At 44.8% G+C, this 27,389-nt stretch overlaps 2 protein-coding genes across 3 annotated transcripts in view; one reads left to right on the top strand and one right to left on the bottom strand.

The window, feature by feature from the left end:
- The window catches only part of MTBP (MDM2 binding protein), a 34,072-nt gene extending 29,452 nt beyond the window's left edge, over positions 1-4,620 (top strand). The window contains exons 20-22 of the mRNA XM_083749087.1: positions 2,349-2,462; positions 3,762-3,827; positions 4,251-4,620. Of these exons, the coding sequence (XP_083605213.1) occupies positions 2,349-2,462; positions 3,762-3,827; positions 4,251-4,289 (219 nt within the window). The 3' untranslated portion in view covers positions 4,290-4,620. The remainder of the gene's footprint in view (positions 1-2,348; positions 2,463-3,761; positions 3,828-4,250) is intronic.
- A 481-nt stretch (positions 4,621-5,101) lies between these two features.
- The window catches only part of SNTB1 (syntrophin beta 1), a 110,829-nt gene continuing 88,541 nt past the window's right edge, over positions 5,102-27,389 (bottom strand). Inside the window, exons 4-8 of one of the 2 annotated variants that reach the window (XM_083749211.1) lie at positions 21,840-21,979; positions 10,907-11,103; positions 9,322-9,512; positions 8,091-8,267; positions 5,102-8,016 (exon numbers count right to left, since the gene is read on the bottom strand). In XM_083749211.1, coding sequence (XP_083605337.1) covers positions 8,175-8,267; positions 9,322-9,512; positions 10,907-11,103; positions 21,840-21,979 — 621 coding nt within the window. In that variant the 3' untranslated portion in view covers positions 5,102-8,016; positions 8,091-8,174. The remainder of the gene's footprint in view (positions 8,017-8,090; positions 8,268-9,321; positions 9,513-10,906; positions 11,104-21,839; positions 21,980-27,389) is intronic. The other variant, XM_083749210.1, reaches the window with a different exon arrangement.

Here is a 27,389-nt window from a genome sequence, read left to right as displayed (position 1 = left end):
ATTTGCTTTTGCTGTCCCTAGATTGAATAAGGCAGGGCGAAGATTAGACCCATAAATACAACAAATTACTTGCCATCCTCTTTAGCCAGACATTTGGATCCCTTCCAGTCGGGATTCAGGCCTCATCATGGGACTGAAACTGCCTTGGTCGCACTGGTTGATGATCTCCGGCGGGCTAGGGACAAAGGTGAGAGCTGTTTCCTAGTTCTGCTGGATCTCTCAGCGGCATTTGATACCATCGACCATAACATCCTTCTGGACCGTCTTGAGGGGCTGGGAGCTGGGGGCACTGTCCTACAGTGGTTCCGCTCCTTCCTCCTGGCCTTGTTCAGAAAGTGGTGGTGGGGGATGAGTGTTCAGACCCCTGGGCTCTCACTTGTGGGGTGCCTCAGGGTTCTGTCCTCTCCCCCATGCTTTTCAATATTTACATGCAGCCGCTGGGAGAGATCATCAGGAGGTTTGGGCTGGGTGTTCATCAGTATGCGGATGATACCCAGCTCTACCTCTCTTTTAAATCAGAACCAGTGAGGGCAGTGAAGGTCCTGTGTGAGTGTCTGGAGGCGGTTGGAGGATGGATGGCGGCTAACAGATTGAGGTTGAATCCTGACAAGACAGAAGTACTGTTTCTGGGGGACAGGAGGCGGGCAGGTGTGGAGGATTCCCTGGTCCTGAATGGGGTAACTGTGCCCCTGAAGGACCAGGTGCGCAGCCTGGGAGTCATTTTGGACTCACAGCTGTCCATGGAGGCACAGGTCAAATCTGTGTCCAGGACAGCTGTTTACCAGCTCCATCTGGTACGTAGCCTGAGACCCTATCTGCCTGCGGACTGTCTCGCCAGAGTGGTGCATGCTCTGGTTATCTCCCGCTTGGACTACTGCAATGCACTCTACGTGGGGCTACCTTTGAAGGTGACTCGGAAACTACAACTAATCCAGAATGCGGCAGCTAGACTGGTGACTGGGAGCGGCCGCCGAGACCATATAACACCGGTCTTGAAAGACCTACATTGGCTCCCAGTATGTTTCCGAGCACAATTCAAAGTGTTGGTGGTGACCTTTAAAGCCCTAAACGGCCTCGGTCCAGTATACCTGAAGGAGCGTCTCCACCCCCATCATTCTGCCCGGACGCTGAGGTCCAGCGCCGAGGGCCTTCTGGTGGTTCCCTCATTGCGAGAAGCAAAGCTACAGGGAACCAGGCAGAGGGCCTTCTCGGTAGTGGTGCCCACCCTGTGGAATGCCCTTCCAGCAGATGTCTAAGCGATAAACAACTACCTGACATTCAGAAGACATCTTAAGGCAGCCCTGTTCAGGGAAGTTTTTAACGTGTGATATTTTACTGTATTTTTGGTTTTTATGGAAGCCGCCCAGAGTGGCTGGGGAGGCCCAGCCAGATGGGCGGGGTATAAATAATAAATTATTATTATTATTATTATTATTATTATTATTATTATTATTATTATTCAAATTCCCATGCTGCTCCTGTTGCCAAGAAACTCAGTTCCGCTCGTACTCTGCACATGCCCCAAGGATATGTGTATTTTAGTTTTGTTCTTAGCGGTGAGCAATAGCACCGCATTATAAATAGTTCATATTACAGAGTTAGGGCACAGTTTCTTAACCTCTGGGAAATGCTTGTTTATGCACTTAGGCAGCAGAAGACAATATCCATTTTATCCCTAGATGGAAAATAGTTTCAGTACAGGGAACTGTCAGCTTAAGTAATTAGTCAAAGGGGGGGAGGCGACATTAAAGGAGGATAAAACAACAACTAAATAAAAATCCAAACAAGGATGTTGTGTGTGTATGTGATATATTTTTTTAATTTTTTTAATGCCTAGCAGCTAGTGTTTCATCTTCAAAGGACAATATGAATATTTTATTCATATTCCTGTGAGGTAGGTAAACAAGCGATCTGTTTGCTTGTTCAAATAAAAAAAGAATCAGAACAAGTTTTGTTACTTGCTCTAGCATGAGGGGGTCACGTCATAATTACATCTTTCACTGGGACGTCTATCATGTTTTAGTCTGGCACCTAAGCCTGCAAAGATACAATTGCAGCAAAATGTGTGTAGGTGTCCACATGCAACGTACAGTTTATATTCATCAGGCAGCTTTGATCTTTGCAGCTTCCTTTTGAGCGAATCGTAAGCCTAAATTTCGCTTAGATGTGCTACCTGTGAAATGCTGCAGGCACTGACTATATAGCAGGGCTGAGCTGAGAAATGCTGGTGCCCAGGCCCCTTTGTTAATAGCATGGTTTTGCTCCGATAAAAAATGTGGATTTGAAAGTGGGGTGTGTGGGGTGTTGGGCCTCAGAAGTGCAATCCATTGCCAATGCTTTTCTTCAAGATGCTGAAGGAGGTGGTGGCGAAAACCCTCAAGGAGCACGGCATTGCTGAAGATCACAAATGCTTTGCGGCGTGCAGCCAGCGTCTGTTTGAGATATCCAAGTATTATCTAAAGGTACTTTTCTCCAGCTTCCACATGCGCAGAACAGTGTGTGATTGTGCTATGGTTTGATATGTTGACAAGGAAGAGTGGCCTGTGTGATTTACCGTACTTTTCCATGTATAAGAAATTTGGAGGGACAAATTTTAAAAATGGAGGGAGATGGCACAGAGTTATTCAGGGTTTTTTTGGTGGGGGGGGGAAGCTGAAAATCGCTCACCCGCATGCATCCAAGAATCTGCAGAATCTGCCAATCACCTGCCCGCTTGCCACAGCGTCAGCCTATCAACACCAGCCTATCAACAACAACGCAGCAACCAATAACACGCCCAATAGCTGCTGACAGCAACAGCAGCAACCAATCAAACGTCCATCCTATGCACTATCCATGCATAAGACGACCCCCACTTTTTAGCATTATTTTTAAAGAAAAGAACCAAGTCTTATACACGGAAAAGTACGGTATTCTGCCCTCAAACTGGCCTTCTTTTTATCGACTTAGAATCATAGAATTGTAGGGTTAGAAGGGATCCTGAGATTAAGAGTATTACGCACTTCTGATAGGGATGAGCCAAAGTGCCTTGTTCGGTGTCCTTTTTCATTCTATTAAAGTGGCCGTTTCTGGGCACTTGCTGCAATCAAATTCACATTGCTTGAATACTATCCTCTGTGCCATTTTCCTCCACCTGTGCTCTTAACAGTCCTCAGCTCTGCTCTGCCCCATTTGCCCATGCTAGTGTTTCATTGCATAGGTGACCCACGTTGCATCACAACACCGCACCTGGCACAATGATTTCAGGAATGCTCACACACAAAATCTGGGGGTTGAAATAGCAAATTGGCTTCAATAGCAATGTGGACAAATGAGAGGAGTGCAAAGACAAGATGCAAAAATATTCTAAGAGGACTCACTAGCCAGGGGAGTAAAAAGAAATAAAAACACTGAGCATTGGGGATTTTTAATTTTAATTTTACTAGTTCGTTTGGCTGTGGAATATCAAAATTAGGAAATGTTCAGTACAGCTTTTACTACCATTTGTTGCCATTTTCAGTGGGATAGCTGTGTTAGTCTTTTTGCGATAAAAATAATAATCAAAGAGGCTTGTATCACCTTAAAAAGTAACTCATTTATTATGGCATAAGCTTTTATGAACTACAGGCCAGCTGTCATCCATTAAAGTTTATGCATTTTGGTGTTACTGTAGTGCTTTGTTTTCCAGAATATTAATACATCTATTCCTTCTTGCTAACCTTAAATCTAACACTGCGATCCATTAAGGTTTCCACTTGTGATGCAATATGGTTCTTATTTAGGATCTGAAAACATCTAGGGGACTATTTGATGAAATGAAGAAAGCTGCAACCAGCAATGTTAAACAGGTGAGATTCTCTTACCTGTGCATGTGTCCAGATTGTGTTTTCTGTACTGGAGAATATTACAAATAGTACTGAGGCTTGGCTTGGCTTATCAAAGTGGTTCTCAGGGTTATCTAGATTGAATTGCCTCAAATAGCAGCTTCATTGGGCTGCTGGATGAGTCTGTAAGATGACCAAATTGTCCCCTTAGTATTAATTTGTGGAATGTGACCTGTAAAATGGTTTGTTTGCCCAGCAGAATATCTGCCTTTGTTTTGCGAATTCAGAGTTTGGTAAGAGTTGTTGGCTATCATTTTGTTTGAAGATCCTTGAATTATAAAGAACTGCCCCAGTATTAATTAGATTCAACATTTCTGTATTGCATCATTTTACACCTCTTTATGTTCATTTTTAATTCTAAGTGCATTTCTTGGGATGTGTTTACAGGTCATTGAATGGGTTTTAGACAAGAGCAAGGAGAAATGACATGTGCTAAAACCATTGCTATTCCAGGATGGCAATTTTGAGCAAGCACAGCACATTAAGTGGACAGTGTGGGAGTGCCTTGTTACATTGTGGAAGTCCCTTAAACTAGAGATTCCTGCAGTGTAATACCCTCAAAGATCTCTGACATTTAAAAAATGGCTTTGAATTGAGCCTTATGTGTATATATCTCTCTGTGTGTGTATGTATATATACACGCACAATTATTATTTCCAACTGTATAAATAACACAATCAAATCTTCTATGCTTTTTTATATTTGCGGCTTGTACAACTTTTTTTATTTAGAAAATAAAAAGCCAGGTTTCTAAGTGGTTGACAGCGTTATCTTCTTTTCCTGTTTGTCTGATTTACTAGGCGCATAACTCTGTCAGTACCTTCCTTGTGGTTAACCAACTAGCCATAAAAGTTTTACAAGATAGACAAAACCCTCTTGCGCTTGATAACAAATTAAGTGTCAAGAACAGTGGCTTTTGTTGAAAAACCCTGAACCAAAAGGCCACCAGGAGGAATATTCTTCCTCTAGTCCTCACTGCTGACCCCCATAGATGAACCAAGATGAACCAGAATGCCTCAGTCACAGCAAAGATGTGCACAATACGTTTCAACCAGTTTCAGAAGATTCAAGGGAGAAAATTGTAAAAGGAGACTTAGCTAGAATAATTGCGGCTATCAAGCCAAAACTCAGTTGTAGAAATTCCACTGGGGTTAATCAAGCCAGCGTCACCGAATGTAACTATAATGCTTTCTCAGAGCATTCTGTTCTTCCCATATAAAATATAACCCCACAAAAACTCCAGTAAATGAATTTTTTATTAAATATAGTATTTTTTCCTCTAAAATATAAATATTTTAAACTAAATTCTTACAAATCTTGAGTAGCGCCATATAATTTGTTCTATCAACTCCAACCAAATATGAGTCGATCCAAAATCTGTATTTAATTTGTCTATAAATATATAACATTTTTTTTCTCTTTGCAAATTATTCGCTTATTCTTTATATTGTAATCTGAGCACCGTAAATTACATGACATACTGTGTTATTTATTAATTGATAACTAATAGATAAATTCTGATTATTTACAATGAAGGTATATCTTTAACATTCCAGTGATTTTTTAAAAAGTGTTTAAGGACAGTATAATTTACACATGCATTTACTTTCCCTACAATACACAGTAATTCTGGGTTATTTTCTGTCATTCAAATCCGTAAACACTCTCCCTTTGCAATTTCAGTTGTATTGAACGAAGGACTTGTATTTTGTGTGACGTTGGCAAGTGCATAGATTGATGGCTCTCCATCTGTATATCTGCATGTTCCTTTATTTTTCACAAAAAGAAAAAAATCCAGCCCAGCCTCACATATCCCTCTATCATCCTTCAACTGACATGGACACCCTTATTCCACTTACGGAGATCTCTTACCTGCCAAGGTGTTCCTATGCTTTAAATGCAGGAACGAGACCTACCCCTGGATGCATTCCACTCCTAAGTCCATTCAAGTGAAATGTGGAAGCCCATAGAGTCTTCTGTGCACACTGGAGTGGGACATGGGGCTCTAGATCAGGGAAATACTACATTGACAGAAAGGGGTTGTTAGACCTCTTTATGGAAGACCGCTATTATCATATCCCTCCCTTCTCAAGGGCTTCAGTATTTTCCCTCCCCTGCCTACACCAAGCCTGCATTTACCATCAATAACAATTACACCAGTATAAGGCATAGCTGTTATTAATACCAAGCAAATGCTCTATAACCAGGGTTTTATTATTAGCTTCAAACCCTGGTTAGGAAACTCTGGCTTAATGCTCAGTTCTGGATGAAGTTAAGTGCATGATGTGCTTAGCAACATTTGTTCCGTTAGCCATGGTTAAGATCCCTGTTCGGTATCTTCTGTATATAAAACAATGTATTTCCCCCCATGTACAAAAATAACTCTAAAAAGAGATTTTGTTGCCGTGTCCCACTTCCAGGGAACACAATTAAAATGAAACACAACTGAGCTCCCTTTTGTCTGTCAGAGGGAATCAACATCGAAAAAATGAGCAGTGTTCCAGGAAGCATGAATAATAAGGATAATTGTTATACTGAAAGCCACCAGCTCAGGGTCTCCCGATCACATTTTCTGCCTGTGTGTGTGTGTGTGTGTACAAGATAGGGTTTTAGTGTTGATGCATTTGGAAGACTGCATTCAAGCAGGATTCTTTGTGGGTCGTATCCAACCAAGTCATACTCAGAGGAGACCCATTGACATCAATGGACAAGTTAGTCATGACTGAATTAAGTCCACCCACTTCCCTGGGCCTGCTCCAGCCCAATAAAACGGTACTTTGCCATGGCGATTGGCTGCTCCCGAGTGCTGCTGGTGTTCTTAACACCACAGCTGTTCGGATCTATACTTGAGTCAAGAAGCCAGCAAATGGGAGTGAAATGGCATCATATAGGGTTGCCAAAGCTTGTTGCTGGCAAGGAAGGAATTAAAGAACCTTTCCCTTGTGCCTTGGCTCATGGGAAGCCTATCAGCAGAAAGCATCACCACTGAAGGACCTTTAGCCGAAGCTCAATTCAAAATGAGCCTCCCCATCTGAAACTTCTTCCAGAAGGATCTTCGCTGCCTTCAATGTCTTTAGAGTAAAAGATTTGAAATGCATCACATAATTTCATGTAGACTGTTTCTCTCACCACACGTTATTACTGAGCAACACCATTTTACGAAAGTTAGCTTGGATTTATTAATTGAACGGGCACAGCAGCTTCTACAGCTGAATGTTACATGTGGCCATTGTAACCCTTAAGCTACAGTACTTAAGGACAATTCTGAGGTTTCCTCCTGCTCTGGTCTGGCTTGGCAACGCTGCCTCAGTCTGACCTCTCCACCTGGGAATAGTGCCCTTTTGTGCAATGGTCACAGAGAACTAGATTTCCAAACCATTTCCACCTTCGTCTGGACAAATAAACTACTCTGGCTGGTGTATTAATGGCAGGAAAGTGGAGTTTTCTGAAAACGGAAAGATGGCTCAGCGGAGACAAAGTCCATGGGTGCACAAGATCTTGACAACTTTTCACCAGATCTTCTGTGGATAATATGCTTACTGTGCTCTCCTATCTGCCTAGCGCTTATTTTCACTCATCAGTGGTTTTCAAACTGCATACTCTCAGAACCCCTGCCCACATCTGTGTTCAACCGATTCTCCTCACCCACAATGGACTGCAGATTTCTGGGACACACTTTTATCAGTCCACAAAGACTGCCTGCCCCATCTGTGGGGAGCAGTTGTTATGCTACATAAACAGAGAGGGGCACCCCAAAGTTGACCGTTGCTCCACTGCGGCTGGGCGACGCCAGGGAAAATGGTGGACTTCAGGGGAGCTGTTCTCGCATTGCTGATTTTCTAACTGAGGCATCCCACAGTTTCTCAGAGCCCAGTTTGAAAACCACTGCTCTCTTAGCACTGCTACAGGCACAGTTATGTATACTGGAAATGCCACGCTGTAGTATTAAGCTATTTACTCCTTCAATTATTTATTTATTTATTTCCTTTATTTACAAGCCATCAGTTTTGTTTCCCCTGCAGTGTGTTAGTCGAAGCAAATGTCTTGCTCTTGAACGTCTCAGCAACTCTTCCTCCTTTCTGTGCTCTGTTTTTGTAGCTGGTCCAAACGTGGGCATTGCTCCTGTGCAGAATATTTATATATATATATATATATATATATATATATATATATATATATATATATTTGCTTTCGTAGATTTTCACGGGTACAGGAATGCAGGTATATCCCTAGCAGCTTCTGCTGTTGCCGAGATGTCCCTTGACATTTAAATTGTGCAGGCAGCTCCTCCGTTCTTCCTTCAGACTGTGCTTATGCTACCAACCCAAGTCTTGTAATCTTGGCCGAAAGGAATGAATGAATGATGAACACAATTGGCTTTGGACAAGAGTGAAGGTCCAGTTGCTGAAATCAGAAGAGAGAAGAAGTATGACTCAATAAAGGATGTACACAGAAGGAAATCTGGGTTGCATCCGAAGGTGCCTTGCTAACAAAATGAATGGTTCCGTAAGCAGAAATGGGATCTTTCGACGCAACCCACAATTTTATTTTTGATCGTATGGGGGAGGGGAGTTATCAGTATCCTTACAGTAAGCTCAAAACTAGAATGAAAGCATCACTTTGAAGGTGACTTATGCAGCAGGCTAAATCAGACAGGTGGTCCATAGGGCTGCAAAAAAGCAATTCTGCAAAGCAACGGCTGGAGATGTCAAATGTAGCTCTTCTCTCTCCCGACTATGCAGCTGATCCTTGTTTTTGCTGATCTTTCGGTAGTTGGGGCAAGGTGGTGGGGGAGAAGCTAACCTTAGGTGCACCTCCAGTAGCCGGTTTCAAAGTAAAGGAATAGGACATTGACTCCTACCCTTTGTGGGAGCATTTGCCCATCTGATTATGGATAAAGAGGAGATGAATTGTCCTAAGCTGAAAATGAGTGTGTGCTTAGAAATGGGATTCCCCTAGCTGAGCTATCCCCATTCATTTTCCAGGAAAAGATAATGGGAACTTTGCAGTCAAGCTCCATCGTTTCTCCCTCTAGGTTGTTCACTGGCCCTGTGCAATGGTAATGCACATTAAACCTGTGACTTAAATTATTTTGCTATATGGTAGGCCTATAAATACTTCAATCAAGCGAAAGCTGTGCATATTTGGTTTTGTATATTTTATACAAGCGGCAGATATTCTTGCTGCAAAATTTGTGTTGCCCAGGATCAGAAACTTCATCTTTAAAAAAACCTGTAGCCTTGCATATCTACCTTCAGGCCTGCAGGGAGCTGTCTCCCGATTACTAGGAATTGTGACATGACACCTGCTTTTCCAAAGACTTTCCAAATTCCTAAGCACCTAATTCGCAGCACAGCACTGCACAATCACCGTCACCCCATAACAAAACGTTTATCGAAGGATCAGATGCTACAAATGACAACAACCTATATTCACAATGCAAAAATAAAAATCTTACAATTTCTCCTTCCTTTCCTCCAAAGTCTAAGTAAAGCATCCGAATCCCATCGTCCGAGGACATTTTTAGCTTCTCGTAGGGAAACTGTAGAATGGTTTTGGGGAAGGCACCATCTTGGGGTTCAGCTGCGAGGGAGAATCCGTGTTCGTAATGAATGGTCAATCGACATTCCTGGCTTTTGTAGGTGCAAGCTGAAGGGAAAAACACACACGAGTTGGGTCACAAGCCTATTTCAAGGCTTTTGAATATTTTGGTTCTAGCTTGCAGAGAAGCTTGGGGAAGGGGGAACTAATTGGCTCCATGACAACTGAAAACAGGCTCCGATAACTGCAAGCAGGAAAACAGCGTAGCACTAACATTTCAGCATATGTGGCTGAGCATCAGCAGGAAACGAGAAGATACCTGGAAGGCAGGAAGTAATACCGACTGCAGCTGTATATAATAGTAATAATTAAAAGCATGGGGGGGGGGTTAATAGGCTCTCTGAACCTGCAAATTGTTCCTAGCCAGGCAAAATTTCTGTGACAGGCGCCTTGGCTCACAATAGCTGGGACACAAACCAGGAACCACCTGGTCTGTAAACTGCACGGTCAAGGAAAAAACAATGCTGTCTAAGGTTGTGAAGACTGCAGAGAGAATAATTGGGTGCACTCTTCCCACCTTGGAGCAAATCTATGCTTCCAGGTGCTATAAGAAAGCTGCAGAGATAGTGCAGTATAGTGGGCACCCCGGAAATGATCTCTTTCAGCTTCTGCCTTCTGGAAGAAGGTACAGGGTTATAAAGACTAGGACCAGCCGCCTGAGAAACAGTTTCTATCCAAATGTGATTTTGGTTTTAAACGCAGTGTAAGGTAGTCTCTATGTGAGTATATTGTATTCAATTATGGGGTATCAGAGTTTTTAGGGGGCTAACCAGGCTGGGATAGTTGGGATAGCAGGCTTGTTGGTTTTTGAATGTCTGATGTAGATTATTGTATCGTATTGTAGTCTTCCTTACGGCAACTGTGGGTCTGGGAGCCCACCCCATAAGCCCAGCCTCTGTGGCTTGCAGCAGAACTCCTGAACTCGAGGGTTCTCCTCGATTATATAATTCAGCTCTGCGTGAACAGAGCAAAAGGTCTCAAAACACACTTCTCCCGAGTGCGAATAGCAGCATACAGTGGTACCTCGGGTTAAGAACTTAATTCGTTCTGGAGGTCCGTTCTTAACCTGAAACTTATTAACCTGAGGTACCACTTTAGCTAATGAGGTCTCCCGCTGTCGTGCAATTTCTGTTCTCATCCTGAAGCAAAGTTCTTAACCCGAGGTACTATTTCTGGGTTAGCAGAGTCTGTAACCTGAAGCGTCTGTAACCTGAGGTACCACTGTACATTGTGAGAGAACCCTTCGTTTTGCTCACTCCTGGATATAGCAGACAAAGGGACCTTCAGCACCCCTTGGCCATTTGGACAGCAAACAGACCTGAGGTAAGCAATATGGTGCCCTCTTCTCCCACCTAGGGGGTCATGGCTGCTGGGGAGCTGTGGGTTCACCACCCCGATTTCAAAGGTTAGTTGCTGACTGTGGCCCTATGGCTTTGGCTCACCGGTAGTGATTTCCATTGAGAGTTCCGCAGCGTTGTGACAACCCTGAACTATGCTCCGCGTCCACAGCGAGAGGTCCCTGCCGGTCTCCGTCCTGAAGAGATGGCTTTCGATTCCTTGCCGCGTACCCGTACGGGTAGCAAAGGACAAATCCATCCCGGCCTGGGGGGAGCCTTTCCCAGGTCCTGAATGTACCAACCTAAAGGGGAATGAACGAAACAAGAAGTTGGCGTTAGAGGGAGGGTTTCACAATAGTAGATTCCCTGCTTGGTATTCAGAAGGTCCCAGTTGCAGTGTCTGCTATATAAGTCAATTTCACTTAAACTGGAGGTTGCATCAAGCAGACAAGATCGGATCAAAGTATATTATTCAAGGTTTCCTTGCAAAAGCCGTGACGCTTATCTAAAGGTGGTGAAACGATTAGATGAGAAGCAAGCATTTCCTGGAGCGCCATTGAACTTGAAGTTGATAGTGACATCACCTTGCCCACACAGGTCCATATAGTTAAAGCCATGGTTTTTCCAGTAGTGATGTATGGAAGTGAGAGCTGTACCAAAAAGAAGGCTGATCGCCGAAGAATTTATGCTTTTGAATTACGGTGCTGGAGGAGACGCTTGAGAGTCCCATGGACTGCAAGAAGATCAAACCTATCCATTCTGAAGGAAATCAGCCCTGAGTGCTCACTGGAAGGACAGATCCCGAAGCTGAGGCTCCAATACTCTGGCCACCTCATGACAAGAGAAGACTCCCTGGAAAAGACCCTGATGTTGGGAAAGATGGAGGGCACAAGGAGAAGGGGACGACAGAGGACGAGATGGTTGGACAGTGTTCTCGAAGCTACCAGCATGAGTTTGACCAAACTGCGGGAGGCAGTGGAAGACAGGAGTGCCTGGCGTGCTCTGGTCCATGGGGTCACGAAGAGTTGGACACGACTAAACAACAACAACAAGTGACAGGACTGTTTAGGAAAGGTGCTGGTCTGAACTTCTGAGGCGTGATTTAATCTTGTTTCACTTTGTCAACATGGTATGGGTACATCGACTTGCTTCCTGAATAATATGCTAACCAGTGAAGGCGGTGAAGGTCCTGTGTGAGTGCCTGGAGGCAGTTGGAGGATGGATGGCGGCTAATGGATTGAGGTTGAATCCTGACAAGACAGAAGTACTGTTTTTGGGGGACAGGGGGCGGGCTGGTGTGGAGGACTCCCTGGCCTGAATAGGGTAACTGTGCCCCTGAAGGACCAGGTGCGCAGCCTGGGAGTCATTTTGGACTCACAGCTGTCCATGGAGGCGCAGGTCAATTCTGTATCCAGGGCAGCTGTCTACCAACTCCACCTGGTACGCAAGCTGAGACCCTACCTGGCTGCGGACTTTCTCACCAGAGTGGTGCATGCTCTAGTTATCTCCCGAAACTACAACTAATCCACAATGCGGCAGCTAGACTGGTGACTGGGGGCGGCCGCCGAGACCCCATAACACCGGTCTTGAAAGACCTACATTGGCTCCCAGTACGTTTCCGAGCACGATTCGAAGTGCTGGTGTTGACCTTTAAAGCCCTAAACGGCCTCGGCCCAGTATACCTGAAGGAGCGTCTCCACCCCCATCGTTCTGCCCAGACACTGAGATCCAGCGCCAAGGGCCTTCTGGCGGTTCCCTCATTGCGAGAAGCAAAGCTACAGGGTACCATGCAGAGGGCCTACTCGGTAGTGGCGCCTGCCCTGTGGAACGCCCTCCCATCAGATGTCAAAGCAATAAATAACTACCTGACATTCAGAAGAGATCTTAAGGCAGCCCTGTTCAGGGAAGTTTTTAATGTGTGATATTTTAGTGTATTTTTGGCTTCTATGGAAGCTGCCCAGAGTGCTGGGGAAACCCAGCCAGATGGGCGGGGTACAAATAATAAATTATTATTATTATTATTATTATTATTATTATTATTATTATTATTATTTAATCCAAAGAGTTTGCTAATTGTTCTGCAGTCTGACTGACTGCGTCATCACAAACTCACGTAGGTAATTTTAATAAGTAAACTTAGAAGCGTGCCTCCAGACCACAGGGCTCTCAGGCACTGTTTCCACCATAACACCCTTTGAACAGACAGGTTTCATCTCTACCAACTGAGGTCTCTAACTAATTGCCTTCATTTAGTAAGGAAGCCTCCCACCCGGGGCTGCAAGTCACAAAGCCTGAGGGTTTCTACAAGGTAAGAGACACAGCCATACACACCTTTGAGGACAGAAGATGGCCCAGAATGTTCTGTTGCTCAACTGAGGTTCTGTGGTAGGCAAGTCAATACGGGAAGGGTTCCCTCAAATGCCATAGCCCTTCTGTTACAGAGGATATGTGTGCGGGCCTAGCCAGGTCACAACAAAAATCCAAAGGGAGGTCTACCATGAAAGTGTGACTTCTTTCCTTTTCTTACACCTCTTAACAGCATTTGCAGCTGTCTATACTCAAAGGGAAACTGGGAGCAGCAAACCTTTGCCACATCTTGGTTCAAATTTGATAGGCTCACAGCGGAAACTGCTCTGAGGAACCAGCTCGGCCTCTCAGCCAACTGGCTGACCATGCGTCATACCTCCTGTTCCTTTTCTTGAAACCTTCCAAGGAAAGGGAGCCCGCAACCTCTCCCATCAAGCCGCTGGGTCAGAATTCATTTGCAAATCTGACACTATTGGGCTTCAGCTCTGCAGAAACAGAGAGGCCAGCTCATTACAGGAAGTAATTGAAATACAGTGGTGCCTCGCAAGACGAAATTAATCCGTTCCATGAGTCTCTTTGTATAGCAGTTTTTTCGTCTTGCGAAGCAAGCCCATTGACAGCTTAGCGGATTAGGGCTATTAGCGGCGTTTAGCGGCTTATCAGCTTAGCGGATCAGCTGATAAGCGGCTTAGCTGCTTAGAAAAAGGGGGGAGGGGAAAAAACCCGCAAGAACTCGCAAGACATTTTCGTCTTGCGAAGCAAGCCCATAGGGAAATTTGTTTTGCGAAGCGCCTCCAAAACGGAAAACCCTTTCGTCTAGCGGGTTTTCCGTCTTGCGAAGCGTTCGTCTTGCGGGGCACCACTGTAATTGTCCCTTGAGCTCTTTGAGCAGAAGTGCCGTATTTTTCGCTCTATAACACGCACCCGACCATAACACGCACGTAGTTTTTAGAGGAGGAAAATCCGTAGGCATGCCACCCGTAGGCATTCCCTCCATAACACGCACAGACATTTCCTCTTACTTTCTAGGAGGAAAAAAGTGAGTGTTATGGTGCAAAAAATACGGTATGTAAGACGAGTCTGACCAAAGGCTTTTCTAAGTCTGGCATCATCCTGTTCTCCACAGATACTCTTGCTTCATCAACACTGCAGCAGAAGCAGGACAGCAGGTACCAGCCTGATGTGTGTTCACATAAAACACTAGTTTAATACAGTGGTTCTCAAACTTATTTCTCTGAGCCACACTTTCAGAATAAAAATGTTCTTGTGGCACACCAAATTGTTTATGGATAAGAAATACACTGGAAAACTAAAACAACTCCTGGCAGTGCTTGATTTATAACACAGAATCCTAGAATCCAGCTCATTTTCAACATACTTTATCACGTGCTGATGTTAGAAGAAGAAGATAAAAGGAAGGAAAGGCTCAGCAGGAGAAAAGACAGCCAAAGAATCATTTGGACTCATGTTTCTTTAGTGGTCCAGCTGAGCCAATTCAATTAAAAGCAGTTGATGTTGCATTCAGAAGATAAGGGGGGAAAGCCACAAGGCATTTTTGCACATGGGTTTAGTAGCATGAGAGAAACCCAAAACACTTGTTACTCATGTAGCAGTACTTTTTGGGGTTTGTTTTTTAACCCTTCAACAAGCAGGGCCGTTCAGAAGTTGATGAACAATTGATATACTGCAGGGAACTGTATGAGCTCAGAGCTTTCAGCTCTCGGGGAGAGAGTTCACCTGAAGATTAGCCAGATGGAGAGGCTTTGCCAGGTAAAAGGTCCATCTCAACAGTGCCCTGGGTGTGTGCATTCAAGGACCAGCACTTCCCAGCAGAGGGCACAGGAGAGCTAAAAATCCAAAACAAACGCAGCTTTTTCCAGCATGTTGAGTATCATAGACTTGTAGAGTTGCAGGAATATGGGGATCAAGAAGAAACATTTATTATTATTATTATTATTATTATTATTATTATTATTATTATTATTAATATTAATAATATATTTACTTATACAGTGGTACCTCGGGTTAAGTACTTAATTCGTTCCGGAGGTCCGTTCTTAACCTCAAACTGTTCTTAACCTGAGGTACCACTTTAGCTAATGGGGCCTCCTGCTCCTGTCGCGCTGCCGGAGCACGATTTCTGTTCTCATCCTGAAGCAAAGTTCTTAACCCGAGGTACTATTTCTGGGTTAGCGGAGTCTGTAACCTGAAGCGTCTGTAACCTGACGCGTCTGTAACCCGAGGTACCACTGTACCCTGATGGGACTGTTTTCCCCCTGATGGGACTGAAGGAGATGTAGACCCATGGCTCATGCTTAAAGCTTGATAAGGATGGAATAAGTCCATTTCCTGCCCATGTCCTCTCTGCATGTGTCTCTCACCCCCCCCCCCCCATTTCTGCATTAACCTGAGGACATTTTAAACCCACAACTAAATCTGCATCGGAATACTGTCACTCAAGACACTGCATTCCTGAAAGTATTCTCTCTTGCAACACACATTTGAAATGCATTTTGGTCCCCCCCCCCTTTTTTAAGCTGAGAATGCTGTCAAAACAACCAGAGTGTTAGGAATCACTGATCTGCTTGTTTATATAGCAGCCAGTCCACGGACCACCAATTGGGAACCGCTAATGGATCTACGGGATAACCAAGTTTCAATTCATACACTAGTCTGGGATCAGATCAGCCCACGCTGGAATTGGCAAGGAGTCCTCAGTTCCTCAAGTACTGCAACTTGCAGAGGATTCACATCGTGATGGTGAAACTCGCTTGCTATTCTTTTTCAAGCTTACCTGCAGCCTGGCCTGGATCGTCCAGCTAGATTTGAGGTACAGACTGGTGTTTAGAAATGCAAATAGCTTCAAGGTAGGGGAAAGGCAAGGGATGCAGGTGGTGCTGTGGGTTAAGCCACAGAGCCTAGGACTTGCCGATCAGAAGGTCGGTGGTTCGAATCCCCATGACGGGGTGAGCTCCCGTTGCTCTGTCCCTGCTCCTGCCAACCTAGCAGTTCGAAAGCACATCAAAGTGCAAGTAGATAAATAGGTACCACTCCAGCGGGAAGGTAAATGGCGTTTCCGTGCGCTGCTCTATGTGACTCATAGAATCACAGAAGTGTAGAAATGGAAGGGGTGCCAAGGGTCATCTAGTCCAACCCCCACAAGGCAGGCATCGCAACGAAAGCATCCATGGCGGATGGCCACCCAACCTCTGCTAAAATACCTCCAGGAAGGCAGCTTGCTGTGCTCCTAAGCACTTCCATTTTTGTGTGTTGGTGTGCCGGCGCTCTGACACAAACAGCTGCACGCTTGTGGCAATTTAGTTGTCATTCCCTGAATGGCTGTCCTAAGATAACCCTCCTGTCAGTACAAAGAAGGGATTGGGTGTTCTAGACACCCTTACTAACTCGCTCGGGGTCACTGAGAGGCTACAGAGTCCCTCATGCCACTATTAGCAGGAACATGCCGACTTGCCAGCCTTGTAACATGAGAACCTTCGTGTCTTGTGCTGTTTCCTCGCAGTGCAGGAATCCCGCACTATTTGGGCGGGTGAAATCTTCTGAAAGCCGGGGCCAACACTTGCCTCCACATTTGTCTCCATTTGCTGTCCTCGGATACGTGAGAAATGTTTCGCCTAGCGACAGCTTGGCAGTTGTCACTACATGTGGCCGGCTCGAAGCTAGACGCATGAGAGCATACCCTAAGCCACCAAGTGCTCAAAGAGTACCTTTGGTAGTACACAGTGTTTTAACTGGATTGTGTTCAGAGCCTCACGGCTTCAGCCAGGAAATGGTCCATGCATTTGGTGAACTGGGCAGTGTTAGAAACTGAGATATCAAAGCTAGGAGTTAAATGGCATCTTAAACCTAGGATATGGGCGCCACAATGGAATGTCTAGGCGCGCTTTTTATGACAAGAATACAAAGCTGAAAATGAATGAACTGCAGATTGGCAGACAAAATTAATGCACTACGCAGAATTGGATAAAATGACAGGAAGGATTTGAAATCTGCGGGACCAGAGATTTACAGAAGATTGGAAGAAATATATGAACTGTTTGAAGAGCAACTGTAATCAACAAGTCACGCTAGTAGGTCTACAAGAAGTTTTGTAAGGCGAAATATATGAAATATTGCAAAGAAGAGAGACATTAGTTATGATATTTAAATGTAATAGTGAAAGTAAGAAATGTAAATTAAGTGAAAAGATTGGAAGATTTTCAGGTGTGATTGATGGAAGACAAAAAAATTGTATAAGATATAAAAGTATGTTTAATAATTGTTGAAAATGATATGTTAAAACACAAATACACACATATGAAAATGAATAAACTGCAGCTGAAATCTTCATTTTTCACATGGTCTGAGGACTGCAAAAAACAAAGCCACGCTTCCCCTGCCCACCCCCTAATATTCCTATGAGGGTCTCTTCTCCAGCCTTCAGAGAGTGGCTGGAAGTGGATAGGCAGAAAAAGGTCCTCCTTTCGTTCCAGCGGTGGCAGTTTTAAGCTGAAATCTGAGGTGCAGTACCGCGCCCAGAGCTCAGAAACTGCTCACATGAAAGAAGTTCCCTGTCGCAAAATGTGCCTAGAACAATGGGAGTTTCGAACACTGAAATGGGATGGTGTTCAACTAACATGTTCCACTAGTGCAAGGATTGCTACTTGTGCAATGCAATTACACACACACACACACACACACACACACACCATGCATGCCCCAAATCTGTTCTGGAGGGATGGAAAAACCCCCAGAACAGATTTAGGGTGCATACGGGGGCCGGAGGCGGGGGGAGAGAGTTTGATTGCGCAAGTGGAAATCCTCACACTCCCAGAACATATTACTCTGCACCAGATTGGATATAATGGAAAAATTTGCGGCGATCTCTATCAGTAAACCAGTATCAAGCTAGGAAAGAGCTTCTTCATGCTTTATGCCAGATGTGGTTTGGGCTCTGGCTCCCACAAACATTTGGGGTGCAACGTGGACTGAGAAGTGGGCCAAGAACCAAGAAGCCTTATGAGGAACAGTTGAAGGAGCTGAGTATGTTTAGCCTGGAAAAGAGGAGACTAAAAGGAGAGGTGATTTTGTTGTTGTTGTTTAGTCATTTAATCATGTCTGACTCTTCGTGACCCCATGGACCAGAGCACGCCAGGCACTCCTGTCCTCCACTGCCTCCTGCAGTTTGGTCAAACTCATGCTGGTCGCTTCGAGAACACTATCCAACCATCTCGTCCTCTGTCGTCCCCTTCTCCTTGTGCCCTCAATCTTTCCCAACATCGGGGTCTTTTCCAGGGAGTCTTCTCTTCTCATGAGGTGGCCAAAGTATTGGAGCCTCAGCTTCACGATCTGTCCTTCCAGTGAGCACTCAGGGCTGATTTCCTTCAGAATGGAAAGGTTTGATCTTCTTGCAGTCCATGGGACTCTCAAGATGAGATAGCCACCTTCAAATGTCTTAAGGGCTGTCACATGGAAGAGGGAACAAGCTTGTTTTCTCCTGCTCTGGAGCGTAGTACCCAAACCAATGACTTCAATTTATAGGAAAGCAGATTCCGACTAAACATCAGGATAAATTTCTGATAGTAAGAGCCCGTTTGATAGTGGAATGGTCTCCCTCAGGAGGTTGTGGACTCTCCTTCCTTGGGGGTTTTTAAGCAGAGTTTGGATGAACATCTGTCCAGGATGCTTTAGCTGAGATCCCTGCATTGCAGGGGGTTGAATTAGATGACTCTTACGGTCCCTTCCAACTGTACAATTCTCTGATTCTAACCAGTAACTGGCTGCAGTTCCCACTTGAAATTTTCTGCACGTTTTAATTCATTTGCGCTTCACGTGTCTAATGTGGCAAGCATCCCAGTGTAACCCCCAGCAGCCTGAAAAAAAACTGAAGTAGCCTTGCACAAGTCATAATTTTTAATTTACTATCTGGCCTGTTGATAGGAGTTGCAGCCCAAAACTTCTAGGGTACCAGGTTGAGGAAGTCTGCTTTAGAGTGTGCCCATAAGCTAAAAGCCAGCTCTTCGTGATGTTCCCTTTGTCCCACCTTATCCATCTACTTGTTCTTGCTTCCTGACACTCTATGGTAACCAGCTATTCCTCTGTTATCTCCTATCCCAATGGGAAAATGTCTTCCTTATTGCAAGCTTGCATCTCTGGTGGAAACAGCTGGCAGCAGAAAGAAGCATGAAGAGTAAAAAAAAAAAAAACCCAAGGATGATACAACACCAGGAATGTTTCTGGAGGGCTTGGCAATATCCAGGGCTGATCAGCCTCTTTGGTGGCAGCAGTATTAATTCCAGAAATCGAGCAGGAATAATAAATTATAACGCTCCCAAGCAGAACTTATTTACATACTAAAACGTTACAGAATCAAAGAGCAAAATTCCGGTTCCAAAAGCGAGGCACACATGGAGTACCAGCCAAAGAAAGCAAATCTTACAGGCTTATAAAATCATTTGGTGCACAGAGAAATGGCGACTGGGGAGAATTCTGCTTCTCCTTCTTTTCCAATAGTGGAATCATGAGCTACGAAAACTGTTTTGACACAAAGCAAAATTCTCTGCATTGACAAGGGACACACAGGGTCAGGCTCTGCAGAAGTATGCAAATAAATGCCCTGCAATGATGTCATGCAGGTGATATGCATCGCTCCATGCAACTGGGAACACTGCCTTTCCAGGGTACCTGGCCATGTGGAGCGCTGGGCATACACGCAGATCTGCATTTGAAGACATGCACAAAGGGAGGCAGAGCCTGCTGCTTGCCGCCATATTTGCATTCATGGTTCACAGAAGGCCTTTGCTCCACCCCCAGATACAAATTAAACACCATCTCCAACTCCTTGAAAGATTCCATCAAGGGTGTCTCTGAAAAATCTTACACATCACTTGGGAAGACAGGCGGACTAATGCCAGCGTACTGGAAGAAGCAAAGATCACCAGTTTTCTTCAACATCAGCTTCGTTGGACTGGTCACGTTGTGTGGATGCCTGACTATCGTCTTCCAAAGCAACTACTCCATTCCGAACTTAAAAATGAAAAGCGTAATGCTGGTGGCCAACAAAAGAAATTTAAAGAATTTCTGAAGGTGAATCTAAAAAAGTGTAGCATAAACACCGACAACTGGGAAACACTGGCCTGCGAGCGCTCCAGTTGGAGAACAGCCTTTACCAAAGGTGTCATGAACTTTGAAGACACTCAAACTCAGGATGAAAGGGAGAAACGTACTAAGAGGAAGGCACACTTGGCAAACCCTCACCGTGATCAACCTATGTCTCCACTGTGGAAGGACATGTGGATCCAGAATTGGCCTCCACAGTCACTGACGGACTCACTGTTAAAACCGTGTTTATGGAAGGCAATCTTACTTGGCTATGAGTGACCACCAAAGAAGAAGAAGACCAATTAAGAATACCTGAAGAGGGTTTCGCTTTGACAAATGTTTCTTGTTAACCTTAGAACAGAATTCCGAACGCTTCCTAAGAAAGGAAGCGATGTTCTACCTCTACAGAAGTATGCCTCCAGAAACCAGTTGCTGGGAATCACTGGTGGGCTTGTTGTGCTGATGTTCCCAAATGCATCTGGTTGGCCAAGGTGAGAACAGGTACTGCACTAGATGGACCACTGGCCTGATGCAGAAGGCTCTTCTTGTTCAGTTTCTGTTAATTGACCCCTAATTGATTCTCATGAAAACTTACAGATTCTGGCTTCACACAATTAACTCAAGGCAGTGTCAATTTACTCTTGGCAGAAAGCCAAGGTCTGCTTGACCTAGAAACTACTTTCTCTGATTGGTTAACGACCTGCACTCAACTCTGTTATCTAGGAATGCTAGCACAGTTTGTGTTAGGTGGGTGTGTTAGGAGAAGAAGTGCTGTGTATGGTTAAGAGAGAGAGAGAAAGAAAGGATTTATTTTACTTTTTTTTGTATGCAGAAACCCTGCTGGTTTTATTTTTCCTTTTAATAAATCCTGTAAATAGTTATTCTGAGTCTAGCTGACTAGTCATTTCCACCTCAACTAGCTTCTTCGCTGTGCAGGAAAACTCTGCTACGTTTGGGCTAAAGCCATTAGAGCTATGCCTGACACTTCAAAGTTCCAAGACTTCTTATGTTGCTGCCTCATCAAAACACATCTGCCTTGTAGCAAGTGCCCTTTTAGATGTTGCTGGACTACAACTTCCATCACCCCTGACCATTGGCCCTGGGAGTTACTGTTGTTGGCATCTGTCTGTCTCAAGAGACAATTGAGTGAGCCTCCAGGTGTAAAGTCAAACTGCTGTGCCAGAAGTGATCTCCCTGGGCAGTGTGTATGGAGGTCGGGGGCTGCCCATCCAACCCCTCCCCTCACTGTCTTGCTAATGCAGTCCAAAGCAGTGTTAAATATATAAGCCATATATAAGCCATTTTGACATCAAACATGCCAAATGAGGGTCTGGCTTGCCCTCTGTGATGCCAGAGCTTATCAACCACTAGCTATCTGACTTTTAGAAGACACCTGAAGGCAGCCCTGTTTAGGGAAGTTTTTAATGTCTGATGTTTTATTGTATTTTTAATATTTTGTTGGGAGCCGCCCAGAGGGGCTGGGGAAACCCAACCAGATGGGCAGGGTATAAATAAATAAATGATGATGATGATGATGATGATAGTGAGCGGCCTGTGGACATGACTCAGCATCTCAAGGCTCAGTGCACAGTCGCTAGTTATGGAAGTAGTGACAAAACATCAACAAAGGTACCTGGTGGCCAGCAGAGGGTATGAATGAAGAGGACCGAACCAAGCCTCTTTGATCCGTGGCATGCTCTCGTACATCAAGAGATCCTTTTCAGTCAGTACAACAAGCACAGCTTTCCAATGCCTCTCGTTCTCTCCCAGCACCTGGGGAGGAAAAGAAGAAATGGAGCCTGTGAAATGATGGCAAGGAAAGAAGTCAAGATTGCAGTTGCCAGCTAGTCTGAAGTGGGGGGGGACAAGAAGCACATGCTGCCAGGAAGGCAATGAGTTCATTGATTGAATCACTTCTCTAGTAGTGGTCATTTATGCATAGCTCCCCAAGAGCGCACTGATTTGCGTAAAATTGTTGTATGCATAGATGCAAAGAAGTAACTGCTGTAATTTCAATACAAGTGCATCTAAGAAAAATAGAGAAGACCTGTCGGCATATGCAGTCTGCAGTCTAGGTACAACAAGGGAAGCTACATTAGACTTGAGTCTAACCGGTACTGTTCAGCCTGACTGGCAGAAGGTCTCCCGTATTTCAGACAAGGAAGAACCCCATCCTGATCTGCAAATGCCAAGGATCTGCTGCTTGTTCTCTACCACTGAGTTCCGGCAACCCAACAGGTTTGCTATGGGCAGCTACAAAGCCTCTGCTCTCTTCTTATGATCCTTTACCTTCAAACCAGACTTGGACTACACAGCCCTCCAAACAGAGGTTGCCTTCAAGCAGAGGACTATCCTCTGGCAGACCTTCAAGTTAGAGGACTGTCCTCTGACTGCTCTAAGAGTAATATGTATCCCATTTCTAAGGAAAGTATTTCCCCCCACCCACCCAGGGGCAAATCATTCAAAAATTAGCTACTGCTGCCATGTTTTTCTTTCTAAACTCCAGGTTTCTTGCGGGACACACATTTTGTTCTTAAATCAAGTGACTCACGCAATCTAGACTTTGCCAAATGGTTTAAAAGCATATTTTCAAACTGTGAAGCTAATCGATAATTAAATTAGAGTCCTGTTTTGGAAAGCCATTCTGTATTTTTCATTAATTGGAAAGGGCCACTCCAATTATAATTCCTTTTTATTAAACTAATTACACAGTATCAGCAGGCTGAAAATTTCACCCGGCATTCAGCCTGTGAAATTTAAGCAAAGGGTGTGTTGGCTTTGGGGAAGTCTCATGTTTCCTAAAGGCTAGTTTTCAGGATACAAAAATCAGACCAGCTATTTACAGACCAGCTATGAATAGAAACTTTTAAAAAAGAGAAATTTTGATTATTATTTTTTGTTTTGTTCTCCTGTTTGAAAGAAAATGGGTTGTTTTCTTTTCAACAAATTTGCATTGATTTTTTAACGTACAGGAAAATAAAATATGTTTTCAAATAAACAATATAAAAGGAAAAGCAAAGCCTAGGTTTAAAATAAAGTTGACATTCTGGACAAGTGCCTAATAAACATCTTCATGAAGTGATCTACTCAGGTGAGTACATCAGGTAAAGAATTGAACCAGTGCTTTAAACTTTATTTCCCCTTTTTCCATTACAAAGTATAGGGGCAGCAGAATTAAAGTCACTATGAGGAGGCCTCTCTGCTTAAAGGCTGCCGGTAGAGACTTTCCATATTCCTAGAGTGAGTTTCAGACATTAATAAAGGGAACCCTGATCATTAGGTCCAGTCGTGGCCGACTCTGGGGTTGCGGCGCTTATCTCACTTTATTGGCCGAGGGAGCCGGCGTACAGTTTCCAGGTCATGTGGCCAGCATGACTAAGCCGCTTCTGGCGAACCAGAGCACTGCATGGAAACACCGTTTCCCTTCCCGCCGGAGCAGTACCTATTTATCTACTAGCACTTTGAAATGCTTTCGAACTGCTAGGTTGGCAGGAGCAGGGACTGAGCAACGGGAGCTCACCTCGCCGCGGGCATTCGAACCGCCGACCTTCTGATCGGCAAGTCCTAGGCTCTGTGGTTTAACCCACAGCGCCACCCGCATCCAGGCAACTAATCCCTTTGGATACTCTGCACAGTGTGGAAGTGGCCCCGTTTTGACAGATGTTAAGATACATATTAGGCTATGTATTTTTATTTCTTTTCTTGCTGGTTGATGAATGACAATGTCCACATTTTTTTTTTTTATTTATAGTAAATAATCTTGATTCAAGTGCAGGAGGCAATTCCGAATACAAAAATAATGAAATTTGATTGGCCGAAGCAAAATAAACTGCAATGCAGAAACGCATCGCACGACATCTACAGTGTCCTGTCTCCCTCTGAGCTGCATTTGTGAACTCACTGAAACCAAGGCGATTTCCAGCGGTGGAGCTGATTAGAGCAGACAGCCGTAAGCACAGGATGTTGGTTCATCCCACGGGGCAGGAAATTGGGCCGCACTATACCTCTGACCCCTGCCACAGACGAAGGAGGCAATACCGGGAGAATTATTTCAAGAGGGAAATGAAAAGAAGCAAATGGCTACATTTCCATTGCTAATCTCTTCCTGATCCCAATGCGCACTACAATGCAGGCTTGTGTCGCTATCAGATCTGGGCGTTTGCCAAGGCATACAAAATTCCCCGCAGGGCACAATGGGAACTGCTGGAAGTACCTAACGAAAACAAGAGGTGCGACTTGAAGGTGGGGAAGGGGGGAGATTGTGCAGCCTGGGCTGTGGGTCCATTTGGGTGCTAGGAGTCTGAATGCTCAGGGAAGACAGAAGCAGATAAACACATAATTGCAATGATTGATTGATTGATAATAAGTAGTGGTCCAAATTCATTTGTATTGCCAAGCTGAGCGCTCTTAAACCAGCTTCACTTAACCGCAGCGACATTGTAATGTACCCGGACCAGACTGTCTACAAAGCATCGTGACTTCATAAAAACACTATGTGATCCCTGATTGTCTAGGTTCACTCTAGAAAAGAGAAAGAAGCCAAAGCAAACAGGGGGAGGTAGGTAATGATGAAATGACAGCAAGTTAAGGAAACCAATGGCAGCAAGGTAGCAAAGTGAAGATTCACATTAAATTAGGCAGAAGGTGGGATATGTAGGAGGGAAGTCTGCATTAGGTGAAGTCTTGGAGTTATTTCAGACTCAAAGCTGTCCATTGAGGCACAGGTTAATTCTGCGTCCAGGGTAGCTCCATCTGGGACATTGCTTAAAACTCTACCTGCCCGCGGACTGTCTCACCAGAGTGGCGCATGCTCTGGTTATCTCCCACTTGGACTACTGCAATGTGCTTTACGTGGGGCTACCTTTGAAGGTGACTCGGAAACTACAACTAATCCAGAATGCGGCAGCTGGACTGGTGACTGGGAGTGGCCGCCGAGACCGTACAACGTTGGTCCTGAAAGACCTACATTGGCTCCCAGTTTGTTTCCGGGCACAATTCAAAGTGTTGGTGCTGACTTTTAAAGTCCTAAATGGCCTCAGCCCAGTATACCTGAAGGAGCATCTCCACCCCCAAACACTGTCCTCCGAGGGTCTTCTGCTGATTCCCTCACTGCGAAAAGCGAAGTTACATGGAACCAGGCAGAGGGCCTTCTCGGTAGTGGCGCCCTCCCTGTGGAACGCCCTCCCTTCAGAAGTCAAGGAAATAAACAACTATCTGACTTTAAGAAGACATCTGAAGGCAGCCCTGCTTAGGGAAGTTTCTAATGCTTGAAGTTTTATCACGTTTTTACTATTCTGCTAGGAGCCGCCCAGAGTGGCTGGGGCAACCCAGCCAGGTGGGTGGGGTATAAATAATAAAATTGTTGTTGTCGTCGTCATCTAGGGCAGCAGCTCATTGCACATAAACAATTTTTTTATTGTTGTATTTTTCCTCCTGAGTTTTTAGGGGAGACCTCTCACAGCCAGGATCTCTCTGCTGCTTGGCTTATGAAAGATGACAAGATCACAACCCTAAAATCGGCATCTACGTTCCTATTGGGTTTAATCAATTATCTGAGACAAACCATTGCTTGCAAACTAAACGCTAGATACTCTCAACATTATAACTCAAGTATACGTGAGGTAGCAGCAGGAGGATTCTTTATTTATTTTTAATCTTCTCCTACCTGACAGTTATGTGGAGTTTTAAATTAGATATGCACACCACAAATGGATGGAGTGCAAGACAGCATTATTTCCTCCAGATTACTGAACGATGGAAGATTGCTAAGGCTGTCAATCTTTAAACCGAAATCCTATTAGGAAATTACATGCTATCTGCAATGGAGACACTAAAGTTTAATGCTTTTAACTTGACTCTCCAGTTCTCTGGGTGTTTTCCGAATTTTTGCTACACAGTGCTGCAGTATTCCATGATCTGAAAAGCCGTGTTTCTCTGACACGCAGATCACGTTAGGAACATAGGAAACTGCCTTTGTTTGGAGTCAGATCATTGGACCACCTGGTTCAATGCTGTCTACAATGACTGGCTTAATAATGCATAATAATAATAATAATAATAATAATAATAATAATAATAATTTATTATTTGTACCCTGCCCATCTGGCTGGGTTTCCCCAGCCACTCTGGGCAGCTTCCATAGAAACCAAAAATACACTAAAATATCACACATTAAAAACTTCTCTCAACAGGGCTGCCTTAAGATGTTTTCTGAATGTCACGTAGTTGTTTATCGCTTTGACATCTGATGGGAGGGCGTTCCGCAGGGCGGGCGCCATTACTGAGAAGGCCCTCTGCTTGGTTCCCTGTAGCCTTGCTTCTCGCAATGAGGGAACTGCCAGAAGGCCCTCGGCGCTGGACCTCAGTGTCCGGGCAGAACAATGGGGGTGGAGACACTCCTTCAGGTATACTGGGCCGAGGCCATTTAGGGCTTTAAAGGTCAACACCAGCACTTTGAATAGTGCTCGGAAACGTACTGGGAGCCAATGTAGGTCTTTCAAGACCGGTGTTATGTGGTCTCAGTGGCCGCCCCCAGTCACCAGTCTAGCTGCTGCATTCTGGATTAGTTGTAGTTTCCAAGTCACCTTCAAAGGTAGCCCCACGTAGAGAGCATTGCAGTAGTCCAAGCGGGAGATAACTAGAGCATGCAGCACTCTGACAAGACAGTCCGCGGGCAGGTAGGGTCTCAGCCTGCGTACCAGGTGGAGTTGGTAGACAGCTGCCAATGGGAAGCTCACAAGCAGAACAGAACTCTCCCACTACCAGGCGACTGGGATTCATAAAGCATTGCTGCCTCTAAAAGTGGACACAGAGCACAGCCATCGGGGTTAGTAGCCATTGATAGCCTGCGGGGACTGATCACAGAATTGCAGAGTTGGAAATGACCGTGAGGGTCATCTAGTACAACCCCATATTCTATTTTCCCCAATCTGGGGCTTGAACACACAACCCTGAGATGAAGAGTCTCATGACTTACCAACTGAGCTGTCATGTGGCAAGATCCACCTAGATGAGCAGCTTAGGATGCAGCCCATCTCTGGCTCAGCCAGCTGATTCCTGGCTCAACGAACCCCAATCCCAGTCCAGCCAAAGATATGCCAACGGATGTCGGCCCAGTATACCTGAAGGAGCACCTCCACCCCCATTGTCCAGCCCGGACACTGAGGTGCAGCTCCGAGGGCCT

This window comes from Podarcis gaigeae, assembly GCF_964106915.1.
Source record: "Podarcis gaigeae genome assembly, chromosome: 7".
In the NCBI taxonomy this organism is placed as follows: Eukaryota; Metazoa; Chordata; class Lepidosauria; order Squamata; family Lacertidae; genus Podarcis; species Podarcis gaigeae.
This window is presented reverse-complemented; position numbering and strand designations above follow the sequence as displayed.